Here is a 24,443-nt window from a genome sequence, read left to right as displayed (position 1 = left end):
CAAGGGAAAAAAATGGTCCATTTGCCTTTTCTAATACAGAGGAACCAACATGCTAGAAAGTCAGACCTCAACTATGACGTCTCTTCCATGAACATGGTGTGAACATGGGCTGGTTACTTGCCTTCTTTGGGCCTTGGTTTGCTCATCTATAAGTTGAGGATAATGATTCCTATCCCATAGAAGCAATGAAAAAGTGGTAAATACATATTTACAGTGCTCCATAAAGATTAGTTCTGTGCTTCAATTCAGGACGCTTACATTATTGGTGTGATTTCAGAGTTGAGGCTTCCCTTGCTTCCACCTTAACCTTTTGTTCACTCATCTGTTAAATCCTCAGTGATCAGGACTGTGCATCCTTTATCTTTCTGGGACTGGGCTTAAGTACAGTACCCAGAGTAGGCATGGTAAGGGCTAAATAAGTACTTTTTTTTTTTTGCACAATTTTGATTGGTTAATAAATTTTCCATTGTTATTGACAGTTCTTAGAATGAGACGCAAATTCCATTGATGACCTCACAGCAGTCTGCACCCTCCTGTTGCCGTCAGGCTCCCCCTTGTACCCCTGTGTTCTGCTCAGCCTCACTGAGCCTGAAATGCCTGAAACTGTTCTTCTTTTTTTTTGTTTTTTAATTTTTATTGGAATATAGTTGATTTACAATGTTGTGTTAGTTTCAGGTGTACAGCAAAGTGAATCAGTTATACATATACATGTATCCACTCTTTTTTTTGTTTTTAGATTCTTTTCCCATATAGGCCATTACAGAGTATTGAGTAATTCCCTGTGCTATACAGTAGGTTCTCATTAGTTATCTATTTTATATATGGTAGTGTGTAAATGTCAATCCCAATCTCCCAATTTATCCCTCCCCCTCTTTTCCCCTGGGAACCATAAGTTTGTTTTCTACACCTGTGACTCTATTTCTGTTTTGTAAATAAGTTCATTTGTACCCCTTTTTTTAGATTCCACATATAAGCAATATCATGATATTTGTCTTTCTGTGTCTGACGTACTTTACTCAGTATGACAGTCTCTAAGTCTATCCATGTTGCTGCAAATGGCATTATTTTGTTATTTTTTTATTGCTGAGTAATATTCCATTGTATATATGTACCACATCTTCTTTATCTGTTCCTCGGTTGATGGACATTTAGGTTGCTTCCATGTCCTGGTTATTGTAAATAGTGCTGCAATGAACATTGGTGTGCACGCGTCTTTTCGAATTATGGTTTTCTCTGGGTATATGCTCAGGAGTGGGATTGCTGCGTCATATGGTAGTTCTGTTTTTAATTTTTTAAGGAACCTCCATACTGTTCTCCATAGTGGCTGTACCAATTTACATTCCCACCAACAGTGTAGGAGGGTTCCCTTTTCTCCACACCCCTCCAGCATTTGCTGTTTGTAAATTTTTTGATGATGGCCATTCTGACTGGTGTGAGGTGAGCCTGAAACTTTTCAAGGTGTGGATACATCCACTTTCACAGATTCTTTTGCAGGTAATTTTGTTCAGGGGCCTTCAATCATGACAAATGTGTTCATTTGATCAACAAACACTCATTAAGCAACTGTTCTATTACAGGTGCTTAGGTAGGCACAGGAGATACAAAGAAGAATAAATTTCCTCCAACCTTACCCACCCTTCCCCAGTCTAGTGGAGAAGACAGGAGAAACCAAAGGTTGCCTCGAGGCCTCACGTGCAAAATGCTCTAGGGATGCTGAGGACATGTTTGCTATTGCATTGCTTGGATATGCTGAGTAACAAACAGCCCCAAATCTCAGTGGCTAAGAAGCATACAAATGCTGTTTATTACTCATGCTACCAAATGTGCACATCAGGGGGATGGGATTCTGATATCAGTTACTCAGGGACCAGGCTGATGGAAGATTCATCCTGACAGATGTTTCCATGAAGGCTTAGCCAAGAACGCGCAAGGTAGTGAGTCAGACACTGGCTGTGAAAGTCTGCCTAGAAAGGGCAGACAGCCTGTCGTTTTGTTCACATTTCATTAACCAAAGCATACGGCATGGCCCCATCTAACCATGCAGCGGGCCTACACGTGTGCTCCTTCCAGGTCTTGGAACAGGAAGAAATGGGATATTTGTCCACAGGCTGAAAGGCCACCCAAGTTGGAATCCGGTTGTTGGGTGTTTTATTGAATTGTCCCTCCCAGTGTCCTTTCTCAGCTAATAATTCTGTCCTGGGTGTACACAAAAGCTGTGTCCTGGGAGAAGGGCTCTCTGAGTCCATTCACTTGGTATTTGTCATTCTCTTTCGTGGACCCGGACCTGGTGGGTGCTACCCAGAGAGAGGTCCTGCCCTCCGGGAGCTCACAGGGTGGTTGAGCCCAAGGTATGACTGCAGTTTGTTGGAAAGTCACGTGTTGGGTACCCACACAGTATGACAGGGCCACCTAAAGAGGGTCGAGAAGGCTCTGTGGGAGGCTAAGTGTTACCACACCTGGCAGACTGGGTTCCCCAGTGTTCGTGCCAGGGGACCAGGGAGGTGCAGGCGTCATGGGGGCGAGGGGTGGGGGAGCACCAGGACAGATCAAAGCGTCTAAAAGAGAAGCATGAGGTCACCCATTGCTGCCAGGGAGGAGTTGGGCAGTGTCAAGACCCCAGTTCTTGGTGCGATCCCCAAGGGGCCAATCAAGATGCTCTAGGTATTTTGTGATTAAAAAGATAAACAAACCCTGGATGAGAGAAGGGCGTTGTGTTGGTTGCAGCCGCACAGATTCCTTTCACTCCGGTGTTTTAAGGGAGCCTGGCCTTTTCAGGTGTGTTGATCTTCACTTTGGGCCGCTCCATTGGATCAATACGTAATTAGTACGTCTAAAGATGCCCTGAAATCCCCTGCTGCATTAAAAAAAAAAAACCCAAAAAACTCTCCATCCCCTTCAAACCTCCATTTAGACTCATCAAACTCAGGCCTCAGGAAAGCGGCCAGGAGAGAGAAGCAGGCCGCTGATTGCCGTTGCCTTGGTAAGGGGAATCCGCTCCCTCCAGGCTCTGTGGTTTCCATGGGAACGGCACTGCTTGCCTCTGCCGGCCCCGGGGGCTGGCAAGATGTACTGGAAAGAAAACTGGGGGAGAGAGAGAGAGGAGCAGAAAGAGACTTTGAGGATTTTGAAGGTGTTTGGGGGAACCCTCAGCTGGATGTGTTGCTGTTCCTAGCGTGACACGGGAACCTCTCGGGCTCCCAACAGCCCGAACAGGGAAGCACTTACCGGAGGCTCATGCACTCACGCAGCTCCTTCGGGCTGAACGCCGCCCTGGAGAAACAGACGAAGAGGCCAGGCAGGCAGGAGTTGGTGACTGGTGGATTTTAACACCAACACTGGGAGGAATGTGTCCTCGGCCCCCTGCCGGGCAGCATGCCACCATCATTATAATTAGGAAGAGATGCAATAGGTACCCGGGAAGCATGGCGGGAGGTGTTTCACACACGCTGTCTGTGCTCTCCCCAGCAACACTGCACGGATGGCATCCACACGTCATCTCACAGATGAAGGAGGTGGGCTCAGAGAGGAGAAAAGATAACCTGTGAGTGGTATAGGTGGGATCTGAACCCAGCCCTGATTCCCCATGGTGGGTTCTTACATGAAATCTAACCAACAGTCCCCGGATAACGTTAAGTTCCCAACGATGGTGGGCATCCTAGCTCAGGCCTTAAGAAATGCCCTTGGTTCTTTTGAATTTGGACGCAAGAAGCACCACCAAGTGGAGGGTGGCTGGGACGGCATCAGTACCGCCATCAGCTCTGCGGGAGGCACTGCAGGCCCCGCCTGGTTTTACAGATGAGGAAACTGAGGCCAAGAAGTGCTGGGCAGAGTCTTCCAGTCTAGCGGGCCACCCTGTCTCCGTTCACTCTTCTTGGGCAACTGCAGCTCTTCTGAAAGCGCCGTTTCTGGGGCGTGTCTGAGTGTGTGCCAGCCTCAGGTGGGGCTTGCTCGGCCTCAGAGAAGCAAGCTCAGCCACTGCCGGCAGTTATTTTCTTGAACCGTAGGGCCAGCCGGGGAAGGCTGACTCACTCCATCCCCGGTCAGTGTCCCAGTCCCCTCTCTTCATCCTGCGGACACTTATTAGGCACCTGCTGTATGCACTGACCGTACTGTGCGCATGGACCGGAGGGAGCGGAGACGAGGAACCGCAGCCATTTTTCAGATGGGCCAAAAGGTGGATTGAGGCCCGCAGAGGGGAAGTGACACGTCGACAAAGGCCACACTGTGGGAGGCCTGGGTGTGAACCTCACAGCTCCAGATACCCAACTGAGGACACTTTCCTGGGCCCAGGCTGACCCCTTCTTAGGGAGATTAAACACCATCATACCAAACTGCTTTAGAACCTGGACAAAGCAACGCTGCGTGAAATAGCAGTGTGTGTACTGGTAGACGCTGTGTGGGGTGCATAGGAGGGGCTGATGAGATAAGTCATGAGCACTGGGGGCCTCCCCCCAACAAAGCTGCTGCCCCACTGGGTCTCTGGTGACAGGGCTGCTCCTGAGTCACATCCTCTGTGCCCAGGGTCGTCTGCTACTGCCCTTTGCAGATGAGCCAGATAAGATTCTAACGTGGTGGATTCGATGCTTAACATAAGAACACGTTACAATGCAGCTCAGTGCGGTGCACTCTGAACACTCAGGCACTGCCATGCTGGACTCGGAAGGCACAGCACAACGGTAGTTTACCCAGACATTTAGGCCCGGGCCCAGGGTCTTCCTTCTGCCACCTCCGCCCCACGCCCCGCCGCTCCGTGCTGACGCCAGTTATGCACGAGCAAGTTAGGGGCTCTTGCTCCTATTCATAAAGACACCCTGTCCCTCTTCCCTTCCATTCCCTCACAAGGGCGCTTGGAGGATCATGGGTGTCCCCTGCAGACCCCATGCAGGCCATGCAGGCATCACCACGCCACGCGCGAGGATGGTTTCTTGATGCGCCTGTGACTCTGTCTAGGGCCTTCTCTGCTCCCAGGAACACACCTGACTTGGCCAGTGCAGAGCTGAGCAGAAGTGTTAAGGGTCTGCCCTAAAGTGTTGAAGACAGCCTTAAACATGACGGATGGGTGTCCATGTATAGCCCCGGGGCATGTTCTGTAGTGTCTCCCAGAGGGGCCCTGGCAAGTCTGAGCCTATGTATCAGCTCCTTCCCTTTCTTATCTTACCTCTCCACTCCTCTCCTGGGATCACCTGCTGGCCTTCAAACTGTTGTCTGGGGGCCTGCTCTGGAGGGACCCGCCTATGAAGGAAGCTCATCTCTTGGAGGGCAAGAGGAGACAGCCCCAGCTCAGTTGTTAAATCTCTTTTCGTGACTTTTTTCCAAAAGATGATGTATCTCTAAGAGGGAGCATAAAATATCTGCAGTATTCTCTGCAAGGTGTGCATCATTGTAATAATTTCTTCGGCAGCCCGATGCATGTTTTCAGAGGGGCTGCCATGAAGGGGCGGTCGGAGTGGGAACCGTGTCAGGTGAGGCTTCCCTGGCATACTTCTCCTGGCCGGTCTTCCCACACGCCTGGGAGCCACCAAAGAAGAATTCTGTTGCTGTTCGGAAGCAAACCAATTCGAAAGCATTTAACTAACTCTCCACTGCCTTGCATTCCCCCCAGCTGACCCCCGACACACCCACGCTTTGTCTCAGCCACTGCCCAGCCACCTTCAGCTCAGTGAGGAGGTCCGGCAGGGCCAGCTGCTCTGCTCACAGCCCCCAGCCCCCCTGCTGCTACACTGGGATCATCTCACGGAGAATTTCACCGATTTTCTCGTGGCCAGTCATGGGTTCCGACAGGAGGAGACACCCTTGACAGAGGACTAGGAGTTTCCGGCTGGTGATGAATCAGGCACCAGGCCAGGAAGAGCAGATCAAGATGGGGACACTGCCAAGCCTCCCACTCCCCAGAGGGAGAGAGAGGAGGGTCCCTGAGCCGTAAGGAGGGAGGAGCCTGAAGGAGAGTGCTGTGGTCCCCACGCCCACTCCCCCCTCCCGTCCCCACCCCACCCCCAACACGTGCTTGGCCAGGACTCTGGACAGCATTCAGCCCCATTCAGCACTGGGCTCCGTGGGTCCTTCCCCATCCAAGGGAACAGCCCTCAGCCTGGTCCTGTCCGAGAGCCCCAGCCAGGTCCCAGGGTTGGCTGGGCATCCAGACCTCCGCCGAGACCCTCCCCTACCAAAACTCAAAGCCCAGAGGACCCACCTGGTCATGGTCATTCCACTCACTGCCGAGTGCCAAGGGGATTTAAAACCAAAATGCCTGGATTCAAAACATAAATGTATCACATACTGACATAGTACCCTTGATCGAACCATTCCTGCAGGTCCTGGTAGAGAGGCAGGGATGACGGAGCTGGCACGGTGTGGGCGCCTTGCAGACACAAGGCTGCCTGCACCGTGGCCTTCACTCCCTTCACCTGCTGCCCTCAGCCAGGGTAGGGTAGGAGGGATGAAAGTAGCTGGCTTCCGTGTATCAGCACCAGAGGTACCTCGATGCCCCCTCACTTTTCCCACCTCCTCCTCGCTGATGGTAAGCGGTCCCCACGCGTGAATGTTTTGCGTGGCGCCCATCACAGGGCAGGCCCTGGTTTCAGTTTCCCCGGGATGATGGCTGTCCTGATCGATACAGTAACCAGGCCCACCAACCAGTCTGCACTTCTGGGGGTAGGTGGGCAATGGGATGGTCACATTTACCCGGGAGCTGCCCGGCGCTGAAAAGCCCCATGGCAGCTGCACAGAGAAACGCAAAGGAACAAACAGCCCACCGGCTTCCCTCTGGGGTGTGGAGGCAGAAGTTAGATCAGACCAGGTCCCCTGCTTGGAGGGGCCCCCAGAAGGAAGAGGTCACCGGGTGGAGTAAGATGGCAAATAGATGCCGGGAGCCGGGATCACAGCAGTGAGGGCGGCCCCGGCCCGTCTGCTGGGTGCGTGGTCCTCGCTGTGGACCCTCTAGGATGGTGTCCAGTCCGGCTGCCCCTCGGGTTCCTCGTCTACAGCGCGGCAGCGGCAGCTTTCCGTCCCGGGTCAGAGGCACAGTGGGTGCGAAGTGCAGGGCCCATGCCTGCCAGGAGCAGAGCTCACTGCGTGCGCCGTTGTCAACTCTGCACAAGTCTGTGTGGCCGTCCTGCCCTCAGAGCCTCCGTCTCTGCCCAGCCCGGCCTGTCAGCAGCCAGCCCATCCCACGGGCGCTGAGGGTTCATACAGACGAAGGGCACATCAGGAAGGAGCAGCGCGGCTGTGGGCGGGGCTTGTCATCTTCAGAACCACGGAGTGGGGCGCAGGTTCGGCCAGGTCCAGGCGCACGGTGGGCCGGACGGAGACAGGAAATCTGGGCTCTGGGTGCCCGAGGGTGAGAGACAGGCCTGCCCTGCAGGGTTCCCTCTCCTTCGCTTTGCCCCACAGCGGCCATCAGCGTCCTGGGTTTGGAAAGTGGGCAGAAAGGAAGATTTCTCGTGGTTTCTGCCCTGTACTGGACTCCCTGGGGAGGGGAGGGCAATGTGTTATAGAAGTGAGAGCCGGGAGGGAGTCATAAGAGGCCCAGGCCCCAGGCCAGGGCAGGAGTGGGACAAGGAAAGGAGGGACAGAGGGACGGTTTAGAGCAGGGACTTAATCCTGTGTGTGCCACGGACCCCTGGGAAATCCCTGAAGCCTGCAGACCTCTGCTTGGGAAAACATTTCAGTGTTTGCAAGATGTGTGAGGTGACAGAGGGAGACTGATCTGCTGAAATGAAGTTGTCACTGTGTTAGACCTGCGTGATCGTGGTTCCCGTGTTTTCTCATGAACCCTTGGTCACAGGTGGCGGTCTGCAAGCCACCCTCACGCTAAAATGATGAGTGAGCCATGCGGATGGCAGGACAGAGGATCATGAATGTGTCTCCTGGGGGCAGAGCCTGGGTGCTTCTAGCACAGCTGCAGTTTGTTGCCTCCGTTCTTATCTGGAGGGAACACCAAATTCCAGTTAGAGATTTGTGAACGTGAAGATGTAATCTTTCCTCATCCAGGTTTGTGGACCCCATACCAGAACAAGGATGGCAGCGCTGTCCCAGACCTCCCGCCCTGAAAGTGTTGTCACCTGTACTGAGTTGGTTTTCTCTCTCCCTTCTGTAGCCCTGCACGAGTTCCCCAATGACATCTTCACCAACGAGGACAGAAGACAGGGGGCGGTGGTCCTCCACGTGCTCTGTGTAAGTACCCCTCTGGTGGCCCTGCCTTCAGGGCCGGAGGGAAGGCCTGGAGGGGGTCGGGGGGGCAGAAAGGTGCCCTCAGAGGAGTCTCCCGTCTTGTTCACATAGCTGGTGGGGGGCCTGTGAGCCCCAAGGAGGGCGATCTCCAAATGTACTTTTTAAAAAATGTTTTTATTGAAGTATAGTTGATTTACAATGTTTCAGGTGTGCAGCAAGGTGATTCACGTAATATACGTAATATACGTATATATATATATATGTGTGTATATATATACATGTACCTATTCTTTTTCAGATTCTTTTCCATTATAAGTTATTACAAGATATTGAGTATAATTCTCTGTGCTTTACAGTTAGTCCTTGTTTATCTATTTTATATATGGAAGTGTGTATCCAGATGTACTGTTTCTAAGAGGCCACAGGTGTGTACGCTGGAAGATACCTGGCTTTTTCTTTCCTTGATACCCATGCCCAGGGCATGGGTTCTGAGGTCAGACAGAGTATGGGCTCTCTCTGCTGAAACGCCACCTTCTTGGGGAGGCCTTCCTTTCCCAACCAGCCTTTGTAAACTGCCTGTCTTTCCCCTTTCCCGGCTTTGTTTTCTCCACAGCACCGAGCACTCTGTGACATAATATTATAGAGTTATTTGCTTATTGCCCGTCACCCTCACTCACACATCAGCCCCATGAGAACAGGGATGTAGTTTTGTGCGAGACTTCCTTCCCAGGCCTGTTCCTGGCACGTGGTGCGGTCAAAGCATTTGTTAAATTCGTGGATTAAATGTAATGGCACGTAGTAGGTGGTCCATAAAAGTGTGTTCTGGCTCTTAATATCCACCACTGCCCTAGCACTTCGTCCACAGGCCCAGTGGCTTGAAGGCCTTTGATTTTCCTTGTCCCCATTCGGAGAGTTTGGGGCGGGTGCAGGGGTGAGGCTGTCTCGCAGGAGTGGCTGCAGAACCAGAAAGACCCAGGGCAGATGCTCCACTAGGTTCGTCACTGTGCTGTCCCATCTCGGTGGCCTTCACTCTCCCCCGGAATGCTCTTAATTCCATTCTGGTTACTTATTGCTGGGAAACGGTCTCCAAATTTAGTGGCACACCCAATAACCACTTTCTGTTTCTCATGGGTTCCAGGGGTCAGTAGTTCAGAAAGGGCACAGAGGGGATGCTGCACCCCAGGATCCGGGGCCCGGGGTGGGACGATTCGGATGGCTGGTGGTGACGCCGATGGCTGGGGCCGGAGCCATTGCTGCTGGAGGAGCCCTCGGAGAAGGCTCGTCCACTCCCTTGTCTGCTGTCCGTGTCTGCAGTGCCCAGAGGACTAGCCCGGCTGCGACTGCTGACCAGAGCACCTCGCTGTGGCCCCTCCATCGTGGCTCCACATGGCAGCTGAGGGTTTGCAGAGGGAGGGTCACAGTGACAAGGAAGAAGCCCATGGCCTGAATGGCCCGGCCTCGGAAGTCACACACGTCATTTCTAGCGGCCTCTATTACCGTCACACATACACCATGACTCAGGGGAGGGGACAGAGACCTTACTTTTCCATCCACGCCTGACCTGAGTAGGTCAGTGGGCACACCTTGGGCTCTGGAGTCAGACCAGACATGAGCTGGGGCCCAGTTCTGTGCTCCTTGCTTTGTGCGTGGCTTCTGGTAAGATATTTACCCTCTGGACCCATAAGCTGCCCTCAGCGTGACTCCCTTCCTGGTGAACGTCTTTCCCCACTCACCCCAACCGGCCAATACTCTGCCTGAAAAAAAGGCATGAAGGATCTTCTGTCAGCAAAGACATTCTCTAAAAATACCAAACGATAAAGCAGACTCTGCAGCCTCCTGCCCTTCAGGACAGTTACAGGCACAGAGCAGTTACTGTGGATGCCAGCTGCCACCCCTGGCACCAGGGCGCCTTCCCGGTCACCAGGCTGAGAAGGCCCAGGCACTGCGTCGGGTCCAGAACGCCCCAGCAGCCTTAGCGCCCTGATGCCTCGGCATCTGAGAGATGGGGCTTCCACTCGCGGCCCGGGCCCGAACGGCGCGAGCTTCCGTCTCCCAAGGCAGTGTTGTTGTCTGCCGATGGCGGGGCTCCACCTCCCACCGGGGTCCTGTGAATCCAGCTGAAGGCAGAGGAGGGTGCGTGTGCCTTGTCCTTTGTGAGCCGAGGGTCCCCATAAGGCCTCTGCCATCTGTGGCAGTGCCTCCCAGGCAGGCCTGAAGGCCAAGTAGACAAACAAGGGTAATTTCCCACTTTGCTTAAAGGTGCTTTTTTTCCCCACGTGCCTAAAAGAGTAGCACGTGGGGAAAAAAGACATAAGCCTGCAGCTACACACTTTTTCATCACTGATTCTGAACCCTGTGAGTTTGCTTTTCGCGGGAGGCTTTTCACGTAGCTGCTGGCCTCAGCCGGGTGCTGGCCTGTGGTCACAGGTGGTTCCGGCCCTGGAACCCTGCATCATAGAAACCACAGGTTTCCTCGGCCCTGGGCCCTGCATCATAGAAACCATAGGTCAGGGAGTCCAGGGGCCAAGGTCAGTGTCCACCCCTTCAAGACCACGCTCCAGGCACCCGGAATTTCAGAATTCTCCACCCAGGCAGCCTGTACCTGTGGCCAAGGCCTGCGCAGGCCTCCTCCCCGGACCCACCTCTCAGAGGGAGGAGACCCCGGTGGAGAAGCCTGACCTGCTGCCTCGGGGGGGGTCCACGTGCAGGCAGGTGCAGGACGGGGCTGGGCTCAGGCCAGGAGAGGCCCCTCTTCTCCACCTGTCAGGGTGGGCCTGCTGGTGGCCTCCCCAGGGTCAAGGAGCAAGTCTATGTTATCCTACCTTTGAAAGTATAAGCCCCCTGGGGGGACCTGAGCATCACGAGAAACCCTTGTGCAGCGTCTGACGAGTCGCAAAACAAAAGCTGCTCAGTCCCTGATTGTTCAGCACTGAGACAAACCATTCTTTTTACCCCTCCACCCACTATGGCACCCAACACATTTAAGGCGCTCAGAAATTGTCAGATGAACGTTGTTGGATGTAAGAAAGGCTGCCAGGGTTAACCTGAGCCGTTTCGGTGGCCAGTGGACAGATAAATGCATGAGTCAGAGCTGCAGGAGCTACATACAGATTCCTGCACTCAGCCTTCTGGAAAGCGTCTCCAAGCCCCTGCAACATGGTGGCATCGGGCTGGACCCTTCTGAAAGCCCGAACACAGCTCACCCTGCAGGAGCCCGCTATCTTGTAGGCAGGCCCACCTCTGGACCACTCCCACGGTGTGTGAGCGTGGCCGTGGCCCCCCCAGTGCCGTGGGAACTCAGTGAAGTCTCCATCCAGTGCTGGGGGGCAGCTGAGTGGGCTTGAAAAGTGGGCAGGCATTTTCTAAAGGAGAAGGGGGAAAGGATTCCAGGCAGGAACCAGAAACCCGTGATCGAAGATGTAGACCCTCGAGTCCAGGGGGTCTGGAGTGAGCGGAAACTAAGGTGGGAGGGTGGGAGGTACCAAGAGGTGACTCGGCTGCTGGCTTGGAAGTGCGGGGAAGCAGCCCCCAGTCGCCATCCCTCCTCGCCTGGGGAATTGTGACCCAGAGAAGTCTGCTCCCCAGCCAGGCGACAAAGGTCCAGGAAGTCCAGCGAGGAAGGCTCAGGGCCACTTGGGTAGGGGTCCCAGAATCCAGGTACCTGAGGAACACCTCTCAGGGCATCATAAATGGGATGTGGGGATTCATCATCTGGCCTCCTCCAGTGAGGGAGGGAAGCCCTCTGCGGGAGGGTCCCAGAGCTGTGTCCTGTCACCCCAGGCCACCCCAGGGAGAGGGCCCCGGGAACCGACTGGCAGTGATTTGGGGTCTCCACCAGAGCTCCTGAGCCTTTCAGAGTATATCCCAAAACCTGCTTAAACTTCACACTTTGTACCTAAACTCACATACCCCTTTCCACACAGACCCCGTGAGTTTGCTTTTCACAGGAGGCTTTTCACGTAGCTGCTGACCTCAGCCGGGTGCTGGCCTGTGGTCACAGGTGGTTCCGAGGACTCCCCGAAACAATCCTTCAATCTTACTTGTCAAAAAAGCTCACCTCTCTTTTTCTTTTCTTTCACGCAAATACTTCCCTCTTTTGTGTGAGCTTTGTGGAAATCACGTAGCCATTTCTGGTTAAAGTTTCCCCACACTGTGACTTTAACTTTCCCTTGGCTCTTTCTGGTTTTGTGGCTGTCAGAAATGCTCAGACCTGAGATTGCACTAGAAAAAGAGTCCTTCCGACTTTCTTTCCATATGGGTTCCTTCCTAGAGTGGAAATCCGTTGTCTGTGTAACTTTATCAACAATGATTATCCCCAAGGAAACACACTTGTCTGAGAACTTGCTTTACAGTCAGCCTGTTCTAATGTTGAGTTGCTGAAAGCAGTGTTCCTGGTCTGTGAGGAAATGTGCACCCTAGAAACTCATGGGCCCTCCCCCAAATGGATGAACAAGCCTGGAAATAACTTTCTAGAATCATGCTTTGTTGGTGATTTATAAATACCTTGTGAAATTTTGCTGCTTATCCAGCATGTAGACAGCTGAATCTTTGCAATTGTGAGCCGGGCTCCACGTTTTCTCTTCCAGTGAAGAAGCTTTAAGTAATCAATATTTGAGATTCTTTCTCAAGACTGGTCTGTCTTTAATAAATCAGCCTCCACAGCAGAAGTAAATGCCCCCTGTGTACCTTGTCAGCTTCCTAAGGGATTCTGCCTAAGTTTTGAGCCTTCTTTTTGCATTTTTTTTTAAAAATATTTATTTATTTATCTTATTTTTGGCTGTGTTGGGTCTTCGTTTCTGTGTGAGGGCTTTCTCTAGTTGTGGCAAGCGGGGGCCACTCTTCATCGCGTTGCGCGGGCCTCTCACTGCTGCGGCCTCTCTTGTTGCGGAGCACAGGCTCCAGACGTGCAGGCTCAGTAACTGTGGCTCACGGGCCCAGTTGCTCCACGGCATGTGGGATCCTCCCAGACCAGGGCTCGAACCCGCGTCCCCTGCACCGGCAGGCAGACTCCCAACCACTGCGCCACCAGGGAAGCCCTCTTTTTGCATTTTTAGTGTGATTCCTCTCTTTCGGCGGGCAGAGATTTCTACGTGCTCGGGTGTGAGGTGGTAAAGTATCGCACTCCTGGAAATGAACATGGAGGCCTTACAAATGCAAATTCTGCTAAGTGAGTCTGGAAGATAGGCTGCTAGCTGGTCCAGTGACTCAGACCCACCCATGGACCAGCCCAGGAAAGAAACATCAACGAGAATGTTTCTGACATCCATCCTTATATTCTAAAACCTAGACACTCTGTGCCCACGGGAGAGACTTCTTCCTCCGAGGAGCTTTTAGGGTCACATCAGGCTTACCAGGGTGGCCAAAGGGATGCTCAGGCCACCAGGAGGTCCCTGACCATCTGCCTTCAGCCAGCTCTGTCCAGGGGGGGGACTCCCTTGTCCATATCTCCATCCTCACTGCATCCCAGTGTCCAGTGCCCATTTTAGTGGCTCCCACGTGAGGCGAGGAGGTGGGCTCCCAACAGCGTGGGTGTTTGAGAAGCACAGGTAGGAGCCGTGTGCTGGGCCATCATGCGAGTGTGCTGGGCCATCAGCCGTGTGCTGGGCCATCACGCGAGTGTGCTGGGCCATCAGCCGTGTGCTGGGCCATCATGTGAGTGTGCTGGGCCATCATGTGAATGTGCTGGGCCATCAGCCGTGTGCTGGGCCATCTCCGCCCAGGGAGGTGCTCCAGGAGCAGCAACGGGGAACGTTCATGTCAGTCCCTGCAGCATCCCCATAGGATGGTGTCCAGGGCTGGATCCGCAAGGTTGGTGGTCTCCCCAAGCCCCCAGCGCCTGTCCACATTTCTCTCCTCCTTCTCTGCCCCGGAAGTTTTTAATCTGGTCTAGGAATTGGGGAAACTCACTCTGTGAGCCTGCATCCAGATTTTCCCTTACTCCCAGATCAGCTTTTTGATCTCAGGAACTTGCTCATTTCTGTCTCGTGATTCCATGAAGACCTCCTGTCTCCCCAGAGCTGCAGAGGAAACCAGTTGGCACTGGAGGAAGGCCCCTGGGACAGAGGTGGTGAAATGTGATTGGGATTTGAGGGTAAGGCTGTTCAGATACCGTCCTCCCTCTGCAATTGTGGTTCCTCTAGGTCCGGTCTGTACTTCCTTGATGTCGCGGCATTGCCCGCCTAGCCCAAGCAGAGTGCCTGCGTGCCCTGGCTCTCTCTGTCCCGCCCCCTCCAGGCCGTCTCTGCCCCCGAGCTGGCCCCGGCTCCCCCTGGTGTCCTCTGCCCTTGCTCTGCTTGCTCACTCCCCGCCCCACCCGCACTCTTCACTGTCCCTTAATTCACAACCCCCAGAAGCCTCGTGTTTTTCCTGCCAGACCATGGGTCACCAGCCGACCTGACGCTTGGTCAGGTCTTCATCAGTCAGGGTGTCTGAAGCACAGGAGTGTGGGCGGATCCTGAAGGGGGACTCTTGGCTTTGCAGCCTTCACCCTAACGGCAACCTAACCCCCCACCCAGAGCGAGGTGAAGGCTACTTTGGATGTGCTCCTTGGGAACCTGGGGGAGAGCCCTATCTCAGATGGGAGGGACTCCCTTCCTCTCCCTGACTCCTCCGAGCTCCAATCCCCTTTCAGTCCTGGGGGAGGGGCCTCTCTGGAAGGGGCCTCACTTGGTGGATGTCATTTCCTTGTGGGCTGGGCTGCTTCCAGTTATCTGTTTAATTATAATATCTAGAAAATGATTTCCCTGGATCCACTCCCTTCCCTGGGGCCTAGATTGCTTTTGTTAAGAGCCAAAGAATAAACTAATTGATGCCCTAGCAGGTTCTCAGGGGATGGAGGGGCTGGGGTACCAGCAGGAGGTGGAAGGGGCCCTTCCTGCCCCCCCCCCCACTTGGAGAGGCAGCTTTGCATGTCAAAGCTCCACCTCAGCCCCAGGGGTTATTTTTAGCTCTCCAAGGCCATCCTTTTGCTTTTTTGGCCCTGAGACTCAACTTTACTTGTATAGACCAGCGCTACCTAGTGGAACTTTTTGTGCTGATGGAGGTGTTCTCTCTCTGCTCCTTCCAATAAGGCGGCTGCTGGCCACCTGTGGCTACTGAGCATTTGAAGTGTGCGGTTAGTCTGACTGAGAGGTTAGTCTGATTTTAAATTTTACTATAATTAATATAAATTTAAATAGCCACAAGTGGAAGGGGTTCCCCTAGAAAACCTAGAGATGAATTCTAATTCAGCATCATCCCTCCCTTTGCTTGTGTTGTCAACTCAAAATCACAAAGCTGAGGTGGCCGGGAATAAAAGGTCACCAGGAAAGAGGCACTGCTCCTTTACCCCAGCCTCTGATGGATTTAGCAGCTCCAACAAACGGGATGGAGAGAAGGCACTGCCAGGCCACCAGGATGGGATGTTTGATGAGAGAATAGGACACCGAGATAAGGAGTGAGAAAGTTTGTATATCACCAACATGCTGGGGGCTTTGGAACAAGTTACAGAACTTCTCCTGGCCTCAATTTCCACATCTGTAAAGTGGGAGCACATAGTAGATACTCAGGAAATGTTAGGTTCTTTAGTCTTCACCTTCTCCCCACCCCACATCCCTCTAAGGGCAGCTCACCTGTGCTTAATCCATCACAAAGGACCAGAGACAGACCCACTGGGAGACAGCCCCGTCCTTGAGAGCACCAGGACAGGGCGTGTCCCAGAGACCTCTGTGCAACTGGCATTTCCGCCAAGCCCAGCGCTCTGGGAGAGGGGCTGCCGCAGGGGTTTTAACATTTAAGGGGACCCACAGGATCTGGTCAGCAAGGCCCTGGCAAAAACTCGCTGGCGAGGCAGACGTGTTTATTTAAGGGATTTCACCCTGGAAGAGAAAAATGATTAGAGGAGCTTGTGGAATTTCCTGTTTACTCTTGTAAAAGTGCTGAGCATGTCCTTAATTTGTCAGTGTCAACTCAAAGCTAAAACTGGTGTCCAGAGAGGATTAGTACAAAGAGGGTAAATTATGTTCCCATAGCTCTTAAGTTACTCACTCATCTCCTTGCATGAGACCTAGTTCAGACGACCCAGGGCTGACCATTAGGCCCCATGGGCTACACACAGGTTGGCTGGTGGTTGATTCTCCAGGACCCCGAGCTGGATATAAAGCCTGGCGGTTTAGAGCATGCACTTTGAGTGAAACCCACCTGAGTGTCAGTCCTGGCTTTTCTACCGATAAGCCGCGTAGCCATGACAAGCTGCTTTACCTTGCCAAGCCTCAGTTTCCCCATCGGTCACTGGAGGTAAATGCAGCACCCACCTCATCTGGCTGCTTACAGGAATGCATGAAGATAGGCGTGCAAAGCTCTTGGCAGAGCATCTGGCACTGCCTGGGTAATGCCCCACCTGTACCCACTTAGTATTTACAGCTTGTGCGTGCCTGCCTGACCCCCATCATCCAGCCCCCATGACTCTGGGCTTTTTCTGGTCCCCAGAGCCCATTCTACCAGAATGCAGGGCAGCACAGATGTGCCAGGAAATCACCAGCCCCCAGAAGTAGCCCTCAGACAGAGAGGGGTTGGTGAATAAATACCTCGGTTCCCTTGTGCCTCGGTTGTGCTCACGGAAACGCCACCCTGACTCCCGCGGTTGTCCAAGCAGGGATAAACTCTAGGTGCCCATCCAGCATCTTGCTGGATAACACGCCTTGATGAGCTGCCCGTTCTTCCCCAACTCATTTTCTTGCTCTTCTCTGGGGGGCGCTTCCTGAGATTCCCCCCTCCCAGTTAAAAGACTTGCACTGGAATCCTGGAATCCAGTTCTGCTTCTGAGGCAAAGGCTGAATAGATATCACCTACCATTATTATTATGCACATCCGTTCCCTCTCTAATATTGAGCTGCATGAGGCTACAGGAGATGCAGAATTCTGAGACTCCAACCCGTTCTGGACAGGCACACACTAAGGTGCGACATGGGTTGATCTACTGTCTCTTTGGTTCACGTCCTGAACCCAGCGCAAGAGAGAAAGAAGCTTGGGGGGGAATGAGCTTTGGAGCAGACAGTGTCACATTGGATCTTATGAGGAGCCCCAAATGGTGATGGGAGAGAGCATGCACATTGCTTAGACACCAAATGTTTACCCATGGGGACTGGACACCCGCAGCCTGCTGTATGCTCCTCTTCATCTTATATATCTAACTTATCACTTGGTCCACCCTTCCACACTCTAATTATTTTATTTTCCTTTATTTTCTTACATACAAAACAAACTTAATTTTTGTGTTCCTCTGAGATGACATTGCCAACAGTCCCAATTTGTGAATAATAGTTCTATACTGACTACAATTTTGTAGTATTTTTTCCTCTGTAAAGTGTAAGTTCAAAAGCTAAACACACAATGAGATACTGATACTTAGCCTAAAGAACTAGTCTTTCGCAAACATTGATTGAACAAATCAATCTGGATAAAATAGCCCATTACATGCTCTAATTTATCAGAAAACACTCCATGTATTTTTTTTTGAATTTTATTTATTTTTTTATACAGCAGGTTCTTATTAGTCATCCATTTTATACATATTAGTGTATATATATCAATCCCAATCTCCCAGTTCATCACACGACCACCCCCTGCCGCCACTTTCCCCCCTTGGTGTCCATACGTTTGTCCTGTACATCTGTGTCTCTATTTCTGCCCTGCGAACTGGTTCATCTGTACCATTTTTCTAAGTTCCACATATATGCTTTAATATACGATATTTGTTTTTCTCTTTCTGACTTAGTTCACTCTGTATGACAGTCTCTAGGTCCATCCACATCTCTACAAAGGACCCAATTTCTTTCCTTTTTATGGCTGAGTAATATTCCATTGTATATATGTACCACAATTTCTTTATCCATTCGTCTGTCGATGGACATTTAGGTTGCTTCCATGACCTGGCTATTGTAAATAGTGCTACAATGAACATTGGGGTGCATGTGTCTTTTTGAATTATGGTTTTCTCTGGGTATATGCCCAGTAGTGGGATTGCTGGGTCATATGGTAATTCTATTTTCAGTTTTTTAAGGAACCTCCATACTGTTCTCCGTAGTGGCTGTATCAATTTACATTCCCACCAACAGGGCAAGAGGTTTCCCTTTTCTCCACACCCTCTCCAGCATTTGTTGTTTGTAGATTTTCTGATGATGCCCATTCTAACTGGTGTGACGTGATACCTCGTTGTAGTTTTGATTTGCATTTCTCTAATAATTAGTGATGTTGAGCATCTTTTCATGTGCTTCTTGGCCATCTGTATGTCTTCTTTGGAGAAATGTCTATTTAGGTCTTCTGCCCATTTTTGGATTGGGTTGTTTGTTTTTTTAATATTGAGCTGCATGAGCTATTTATATATTTTGGAGGTTAATCCTTTGTCTGTTGATTCATTTGCAAATATTTTCTCCCATTCTGAAGGTTGTCTTTTCGTCTGGTTTGTAGTTTCCTTTGCTGTGCAAAAGCTTTGAAGTTTCATTAGGTCCCATTTGTTTATTTTTGTTTTTATTTCCATTACTCTAGGAGGTGGATCAAAAAAGATCTTGCTGTGATTTATGTCAAAGAGTGTTCTTCCTATGTTTTCCTCTAAGAATTTTAGGTCTTATATTTAGGTCTCTAATCCATTTTGAGTTTATTTTTATGTAAATAAAATGGTGTTAGGGAGTGTTCTAATTTCATTTAATTTTTTTTTTTTTCACACACACACACTGTATTTTATTTTTACAAGAGATAAATAGACTGACACCAAGCATTGTACATGGATGACCACAACAAAAACAACAATGATTGCAATTACCAAACATGAAACACACTCATACTATGTCATAATATTGACATTCAGTCCAGCAATCCTCCACTGTAACAGCTCCTTTACTTTGCAGTGAAAATTGATTTGTATATTCTTTGCCTCTGAGTCCTTGTGGGATTTTTTTTTTTTTAATTCAGACAGAAAGTCACAAAAATTATACTCATCCTCATCAGTTCACTCAGTCCCATGTAATTAATTTTTTTTTTCATCTTGATCTTTTGTTAGCACTTTTATGAGTTCATCAGTTTTTCATTAGAGTTCTGAAAATGCTTATTCATTAAGTTCAGCAGTACAGTCAGTTACCAGAAACCTGTACTTGTCAGAGTCTTTTCCATGAATTTCTTGAAGATGAAACCCTTTTATAGGAACATATTTGCAAAATCATCAGAGTACACCCAGAACTGTCTGTAAATGACAAAAGACTTAAAAATGACCACGTTTAAAGATTTGATGAAAGTTCATAATAATGCAGTTGACAAGAAAATTAGTTATTTCTGAGATATACATTTTAAAGTAATAACTAGGATTATTACTTATAATATTATACCAGAACATATAAGATTTTTAGAAACTTCATGTAATGTCTGAAACATTTATATTAACATATTTCCATACAAATAACCCAGTGAAAGTTTAGTATTAGTTGTTTTGTTTGTTTGTTTATACTGCAGGTTCTTATTAGGCATCAGTTTTATACACATCAGTGTATACATGTCAATCCCAATCGCCCAATTCAGCACACCACCATCCCCACCCCACCGCAGTTTTCCCCCCTTGGTGTCCATATGTCCATTCTCTACATCTGTGTCTCAACTTCTGCCCTGCAAACTGGCTCATCTGTACCATTTTTCTAGGTTCCGCATACATGCATTAATATACGATATTTGTTTTTCTCTTTCTGACTTACTTCACTCTGTATGACAGTCTCTAGATCCATCCACGTCTCAACAAATGACTCAGTTTCGTTCCTTTTTATCGCTGAGTAATATTCCATTGTATATATGTACCACAACTTCTTTATCCATTCGTCTGTTGATGGGCATTTAGGTTGCTTCCATGACCTGGCTATTGTAAATAGTGCTGCAATGAACATTAGGGTGCATGTGTCTTTTTGAATTACGGTTTTCTCTGGGTATATGCCCAGTAGTGGGATTGCTGGGTCATATGGTAATTCTATTTTTAGTTTTTTAAGGAACCTCCATACTGTTCTCCATAGTGGCTGTATCAATTTACATTCCTACCAACAGTGCAAGAGGTTTCCCTTTTCTCCACACCCTCTCCAGCGTTTGTTGTTTGTAGATTTTCTGATGATGCCCATTCTAACTGGTGTGACGTGATACCTCGTTGTAGTTTTGATTTGCATTTCTCTAATAATTAGTGATGTTGAGCATCTTTTCATGTGCTTCTTGGCCATCTGTATGTCTTCTTTGGAGAAATGTCTATTTAGGTCTTCTGCCCATTTTTGGATTGGGGTGTTTGTTTCTTTGATATTGAGCTGAATGAGCTGTTTATATATTTTGGAGATTAATCCTTTGTCTGTTGATTGATTTGCAAATATTTTCTCCCATTCTGAGGGTTGTCTTTTCGTCTTGTTTATGGTTTCCTTTGCTGTGCAAAAGCTTTGAAGTTTCATTAGGTCCCACTTGTTTATTTTTGTTTTTATTTCCATTACTCTAGGAGGTGGATCAAAAAAGATCTTGCTGTGATTTATGTCAAAGAGTGTTCTTCCTATGTTTTCCTCTAAGAGTTTTATAGTGTCCAGTCTTATATTTAGGTCTCTGATCCATTTTGAGTTTATTTTTGTGTATGGTGTTAGGGAGTATTCTAATTTCATTCTTTTACACGTAGCTGTCCAGTTTTCCCAGCACCACTTATTGAAGAGACTGTCTTTTCTCCATTGTATATCTTTGCCTCCTTTGTCATAGAATAGTTGACCATAGGTGCGTGGGTTAATCTCTGGGCTTTCTATCTTGTTCCATTGATCTATGTTTCTGTTTTTGTGCCAGTACCATATTGTCTTGATTACTGTAGCTTTGTAGTATAGTCTGAAGTCAGGGAGTCTGATTCCTCCAGCTCCATTTTTTTGCCTCAAGACTGCTTTGGCTATTCGGGGTCTTTTGTGTCTCCATACAAATTTTAAGATGATTTGTTCTAGCTCCGTAAAAAATGCCATTGGTAATTTGATAGGGATTGCATTGAATCTGTAGATTGCTTTGGGTAGTATACTCATTTTCACAATGTTGATTCTTCCAATCCAAGAACATGGTATATCTCTCCATCTGTTGGTATCATCTTTAATTTCTTTCATCAGTGTCTTATAGTTTTCTGCATACAGGTCTTTTGTCTCCCTAGGTAGGTTTATTCCTAGGTATTTTATTCTTTTTGTTGCAGTGGTAAATGGGAGTGTTTCCATAATTTCTCTTTCAGATTTTTCATCATTAGTGTATAGGAATGCAAGAGATTTCTGTGCATTAATTTTGTATCCTGCAACTTTACCATATTCATTAATTAGCTCTAACAGTTTTCTGGTGGCAGTTTTAGGATTCTCTATGTATAGTATCATGTCATCCGCAAACAGTGACAGTTTTACTTCTTCTTTTCCAATTTGTATTCCTTTTATTTCTTTTTCTTCTCTGATTGCCGTCGCTAGGACTTCCAGAACTATGTTGAATAATAGTGGTGAGAGTGGACATCCTTGTCTTGTTCCTGATCTTAGAGGAAATGCTTTCAATTTTTCACCATTGAGAATGATGTTTGCTGTGGGTTTATCATATATGGCCTTTATTATGTTGAGGTAGGTTCCCTCTATGCCCACTTTCTGGAGAGTTTTTATCATAAATGGGTGTTGAATTTTGTCAAAAGCTTTTTCTGCATCTATTGAGATGATCATATGGTTTTTATTCTTCAATTTGTTAATATGGTGTATCACATTGATTGATTTGCGTATATTGAAGAATCCTTGCATCCCTGGGATAAATCCCACTTGATCGTGGTGTATGATCCTTTTAATGTGTTGTTGGATTCTGTTTGCTAGTATTTTGTTGAGGATTTTTGCATCTATATTCATCAGTGATATTGGTCTGTAATTTTCTTTTTTTGTAGTGTCTTTGTCTGGTTTTGGTATCAGGGTGATGGTGGCCTCATAGAATGAGTTTGGGAGTGTTCCTTCCTCTGCAATTTTTGGGAAGAGTTTGAGAAGGATGGGTGTTAGCTCTTCTCTAAATGTTTGATAGAATTCACCTGTGAAGCCATCTGGTCCTGGACTTTTGTTTGTTGGAAGATTTTTAATCACAGTTTCAATTTCATTACTTGTGATTGGTCTGTTCATATTTTCTGTTTCTTCCTGATTCAGTCTTGGAAGGTTATACCTTTCTAAGAATTTGTCCATTTCTTCCAGGTTGTCCATTTTATTGGCATAAAGTTGCTTGTAGTAGTCTCTTAGGATGCTTTGTATTTCTGCAGTGTCTGTTGTAACTTCTCCTTTTTCATTTCTGATTTTATTGATTTGAGTCCTCTCCCTCTTTTTCTTGATGAGTCTGGCTAATGGCTTATCAATTTTGTTTATCTTCTCAAAGAACCAGCTTTTAGTTTTATTGATCTTTGCTATTGTTTTCTTTGTTTCTATTTCATTTATTTCTGCTCTGATCTTTATGATTTCTTTCCTTCTGCTAACTTTGGGTTTTGTTTGTTCTTCTTTCTCTAGTTTCTTTAGGTGTAAGGTTAGATTGTTTACTTGAGATTTTTCTTGTTTCTTTAGGTAGGCTTGTATAGCTATAAACTTCCCTCTTAGAACCGCTTTTGCTGCATCCCATAGGTTTTGGGTCGTCGTGTTTTCATTGTCATTTGTCTCTAGGTATTTTTTGATTTCCTCTTTGATTTCTTCAGTGATCTCTTGGTTATTTAGTAACGTATTGTTTAGCCTCCATGTGTTTGTCCTTTTTACGTTTTTTTCCCTGTAATTCATTTCTAATCTCATAGCGTTGTGGTCAGAAAAGATGCTTGATATGATTTCAATTTTCTTAAATTTACTGAGGCTTGATTTGTGACCCAAGATGTGATCTATCCTGGAGAATGTTCCGTGCGCACTTGAGAAGAACGTGTAATCTGCTGTTTTTGGATGGAATGTCCTATATATATCAATTAAATCTATCTGGTCTATTGTGTCATTTAAAGCTTCTGTTTCCTTATTTATTTTCATTTTGGATGATCTGTCCATTGGTGTAAGTGAGGTGTTAAAGTCCCCCACTATTATTGTGTTACTGTCGATTTCCTCTTTTATAGCTGTTAGCAGTTGCCTTATGTATTGAGGTGCTCCTATGTTGGGTGCATATATATTTATAATTGTTATATCTTCTTCTTGGATTGATCCCTGGATCATTATGTAGTGTCCTTTCTTGTCTCTTGTAACATTCTTTATTTTAAAGTCTATTTTATCTGATATGAGTATTGCTACTCCAGCTTTCTTTTGATTTCCATTTGCATGGAATATCTTTTTCCATCCCCTCACTTTCAGTCTATATGTGTCCCTAGGTCTGAAGTGGGTCTCCTGTAGACAGCATATATATGGGTCTTGTTTTTGTAGCCATTCAGCAAGCCTGTGACTTTTAGTTGGAGCATTTAATCCATTCACGTTTAAGGTAATTATCAATATGTATGTTCCTATGACCATTTTCTTAATTGTTATGGGTTTGTTTTTATAGGTCCTATTCTTCTCTTGTGTTTCCCACTTAGAGACGTTCCTTTAGTATTTGTTGTAGAGCTGGTTTGGTGGTGCTGAATTCTCTTAGCTTTTGCTTGTCTGTAAAGCTTTTGATTTCTCCGTCGAATCTGAATGAGATCCTTGCTGGGTAGAGTAATCTTGGTCGTAGTTTCTTCCCTTTCATCACTTTAAATATATCATGCCACTCCCTTCTGGCTTGTAGAGTTTCTGCTGAGAAATCAGCTGTCAACCTTATGGGAGTTCCCTTGTATGTTATTTGGCGTTTTTCCGTTGTTGCTTTCAATACTTTTTCTTTGTCTTTAATTTTTGTCAGTTTGATTACTGTGTGTCTCGGTGTGTTTCTCCTTGGGTTTATCCTGCCTGGGACTGTCTGTGCTTCCAGGACTTCGGTGGCTATTTCCTTTCCCATGTTAGGGAAGTTTTCAACTATAATCTCTTCAAATATTTTCTCAGGTCCTTTCTCTCTCTCTTCTCCTTCTGGGACCCCTATAGTGGAAATGTTGGTGCATTTAATGTTGTCCCAGAGGTCTCTTAGACTGTGTTCATTTCTTTTCATTCTTTTTTCTTTATTCTGTTCTGCAGCAGTGCATTCCACCATTGTGTCTTCCAGGTCACTTATTCGTTCTTCTGCCTCAGTTATTCTGCTATTGATTCCTTATAGTTTATTTTTCATTTCAGTTACTGTATTGTTCATGTCTGTTTGTTCTTTAATTCTTCTAGGTGTTTGTTCTTTAATTCTTCCAT

General features: G+C 48.0%; 1 protein-coding gene across 4 annotated transcripts in view; it reads left to right on the top strand.

Annotated features, from left to right (window-relative positions):
• The window catches only part of SLC24A3 (solute carrier family 24 member 3), a 470,474-nt gene that overhangs the window by 265,022 nt on the left and 181,009 nt on the right, over positions 1–24,443 (top strand). For all 4 annotated transcript variants that reach the window (XM_082359545.1, XM_082359542.1, XM_082359543.1 and 1 more), the window contains exon 3: positions 8,096–8,172. In XM_082359545.1, coding sequence (XP_082215671.1) covers positions 8,096–8,172 — 77 coding nt within the window. The remainder of the gene's footprint in view (positions 1–8,095; positions 8,173–24,443) is intronic.

The sequence above is a fragment of the Balaenoptera borealis genome (genome assembly GCF_965194805.1).
Source record: "Balaenoptera borealis genome assembly, chromosome: 16".
Classification (NCBI taxonomy): domain Eukaryota; kingdom Metazoa; phylum Chordata; class Mammalia; order Artiodactyla; family Balaenopteridae; genus Balaenoptera; species Balaenoptera borealis.
Note: the sequence above shows the minus strand (reverse complement) of the source record. Positions and strands in the feature narration are given on the sequence as shown.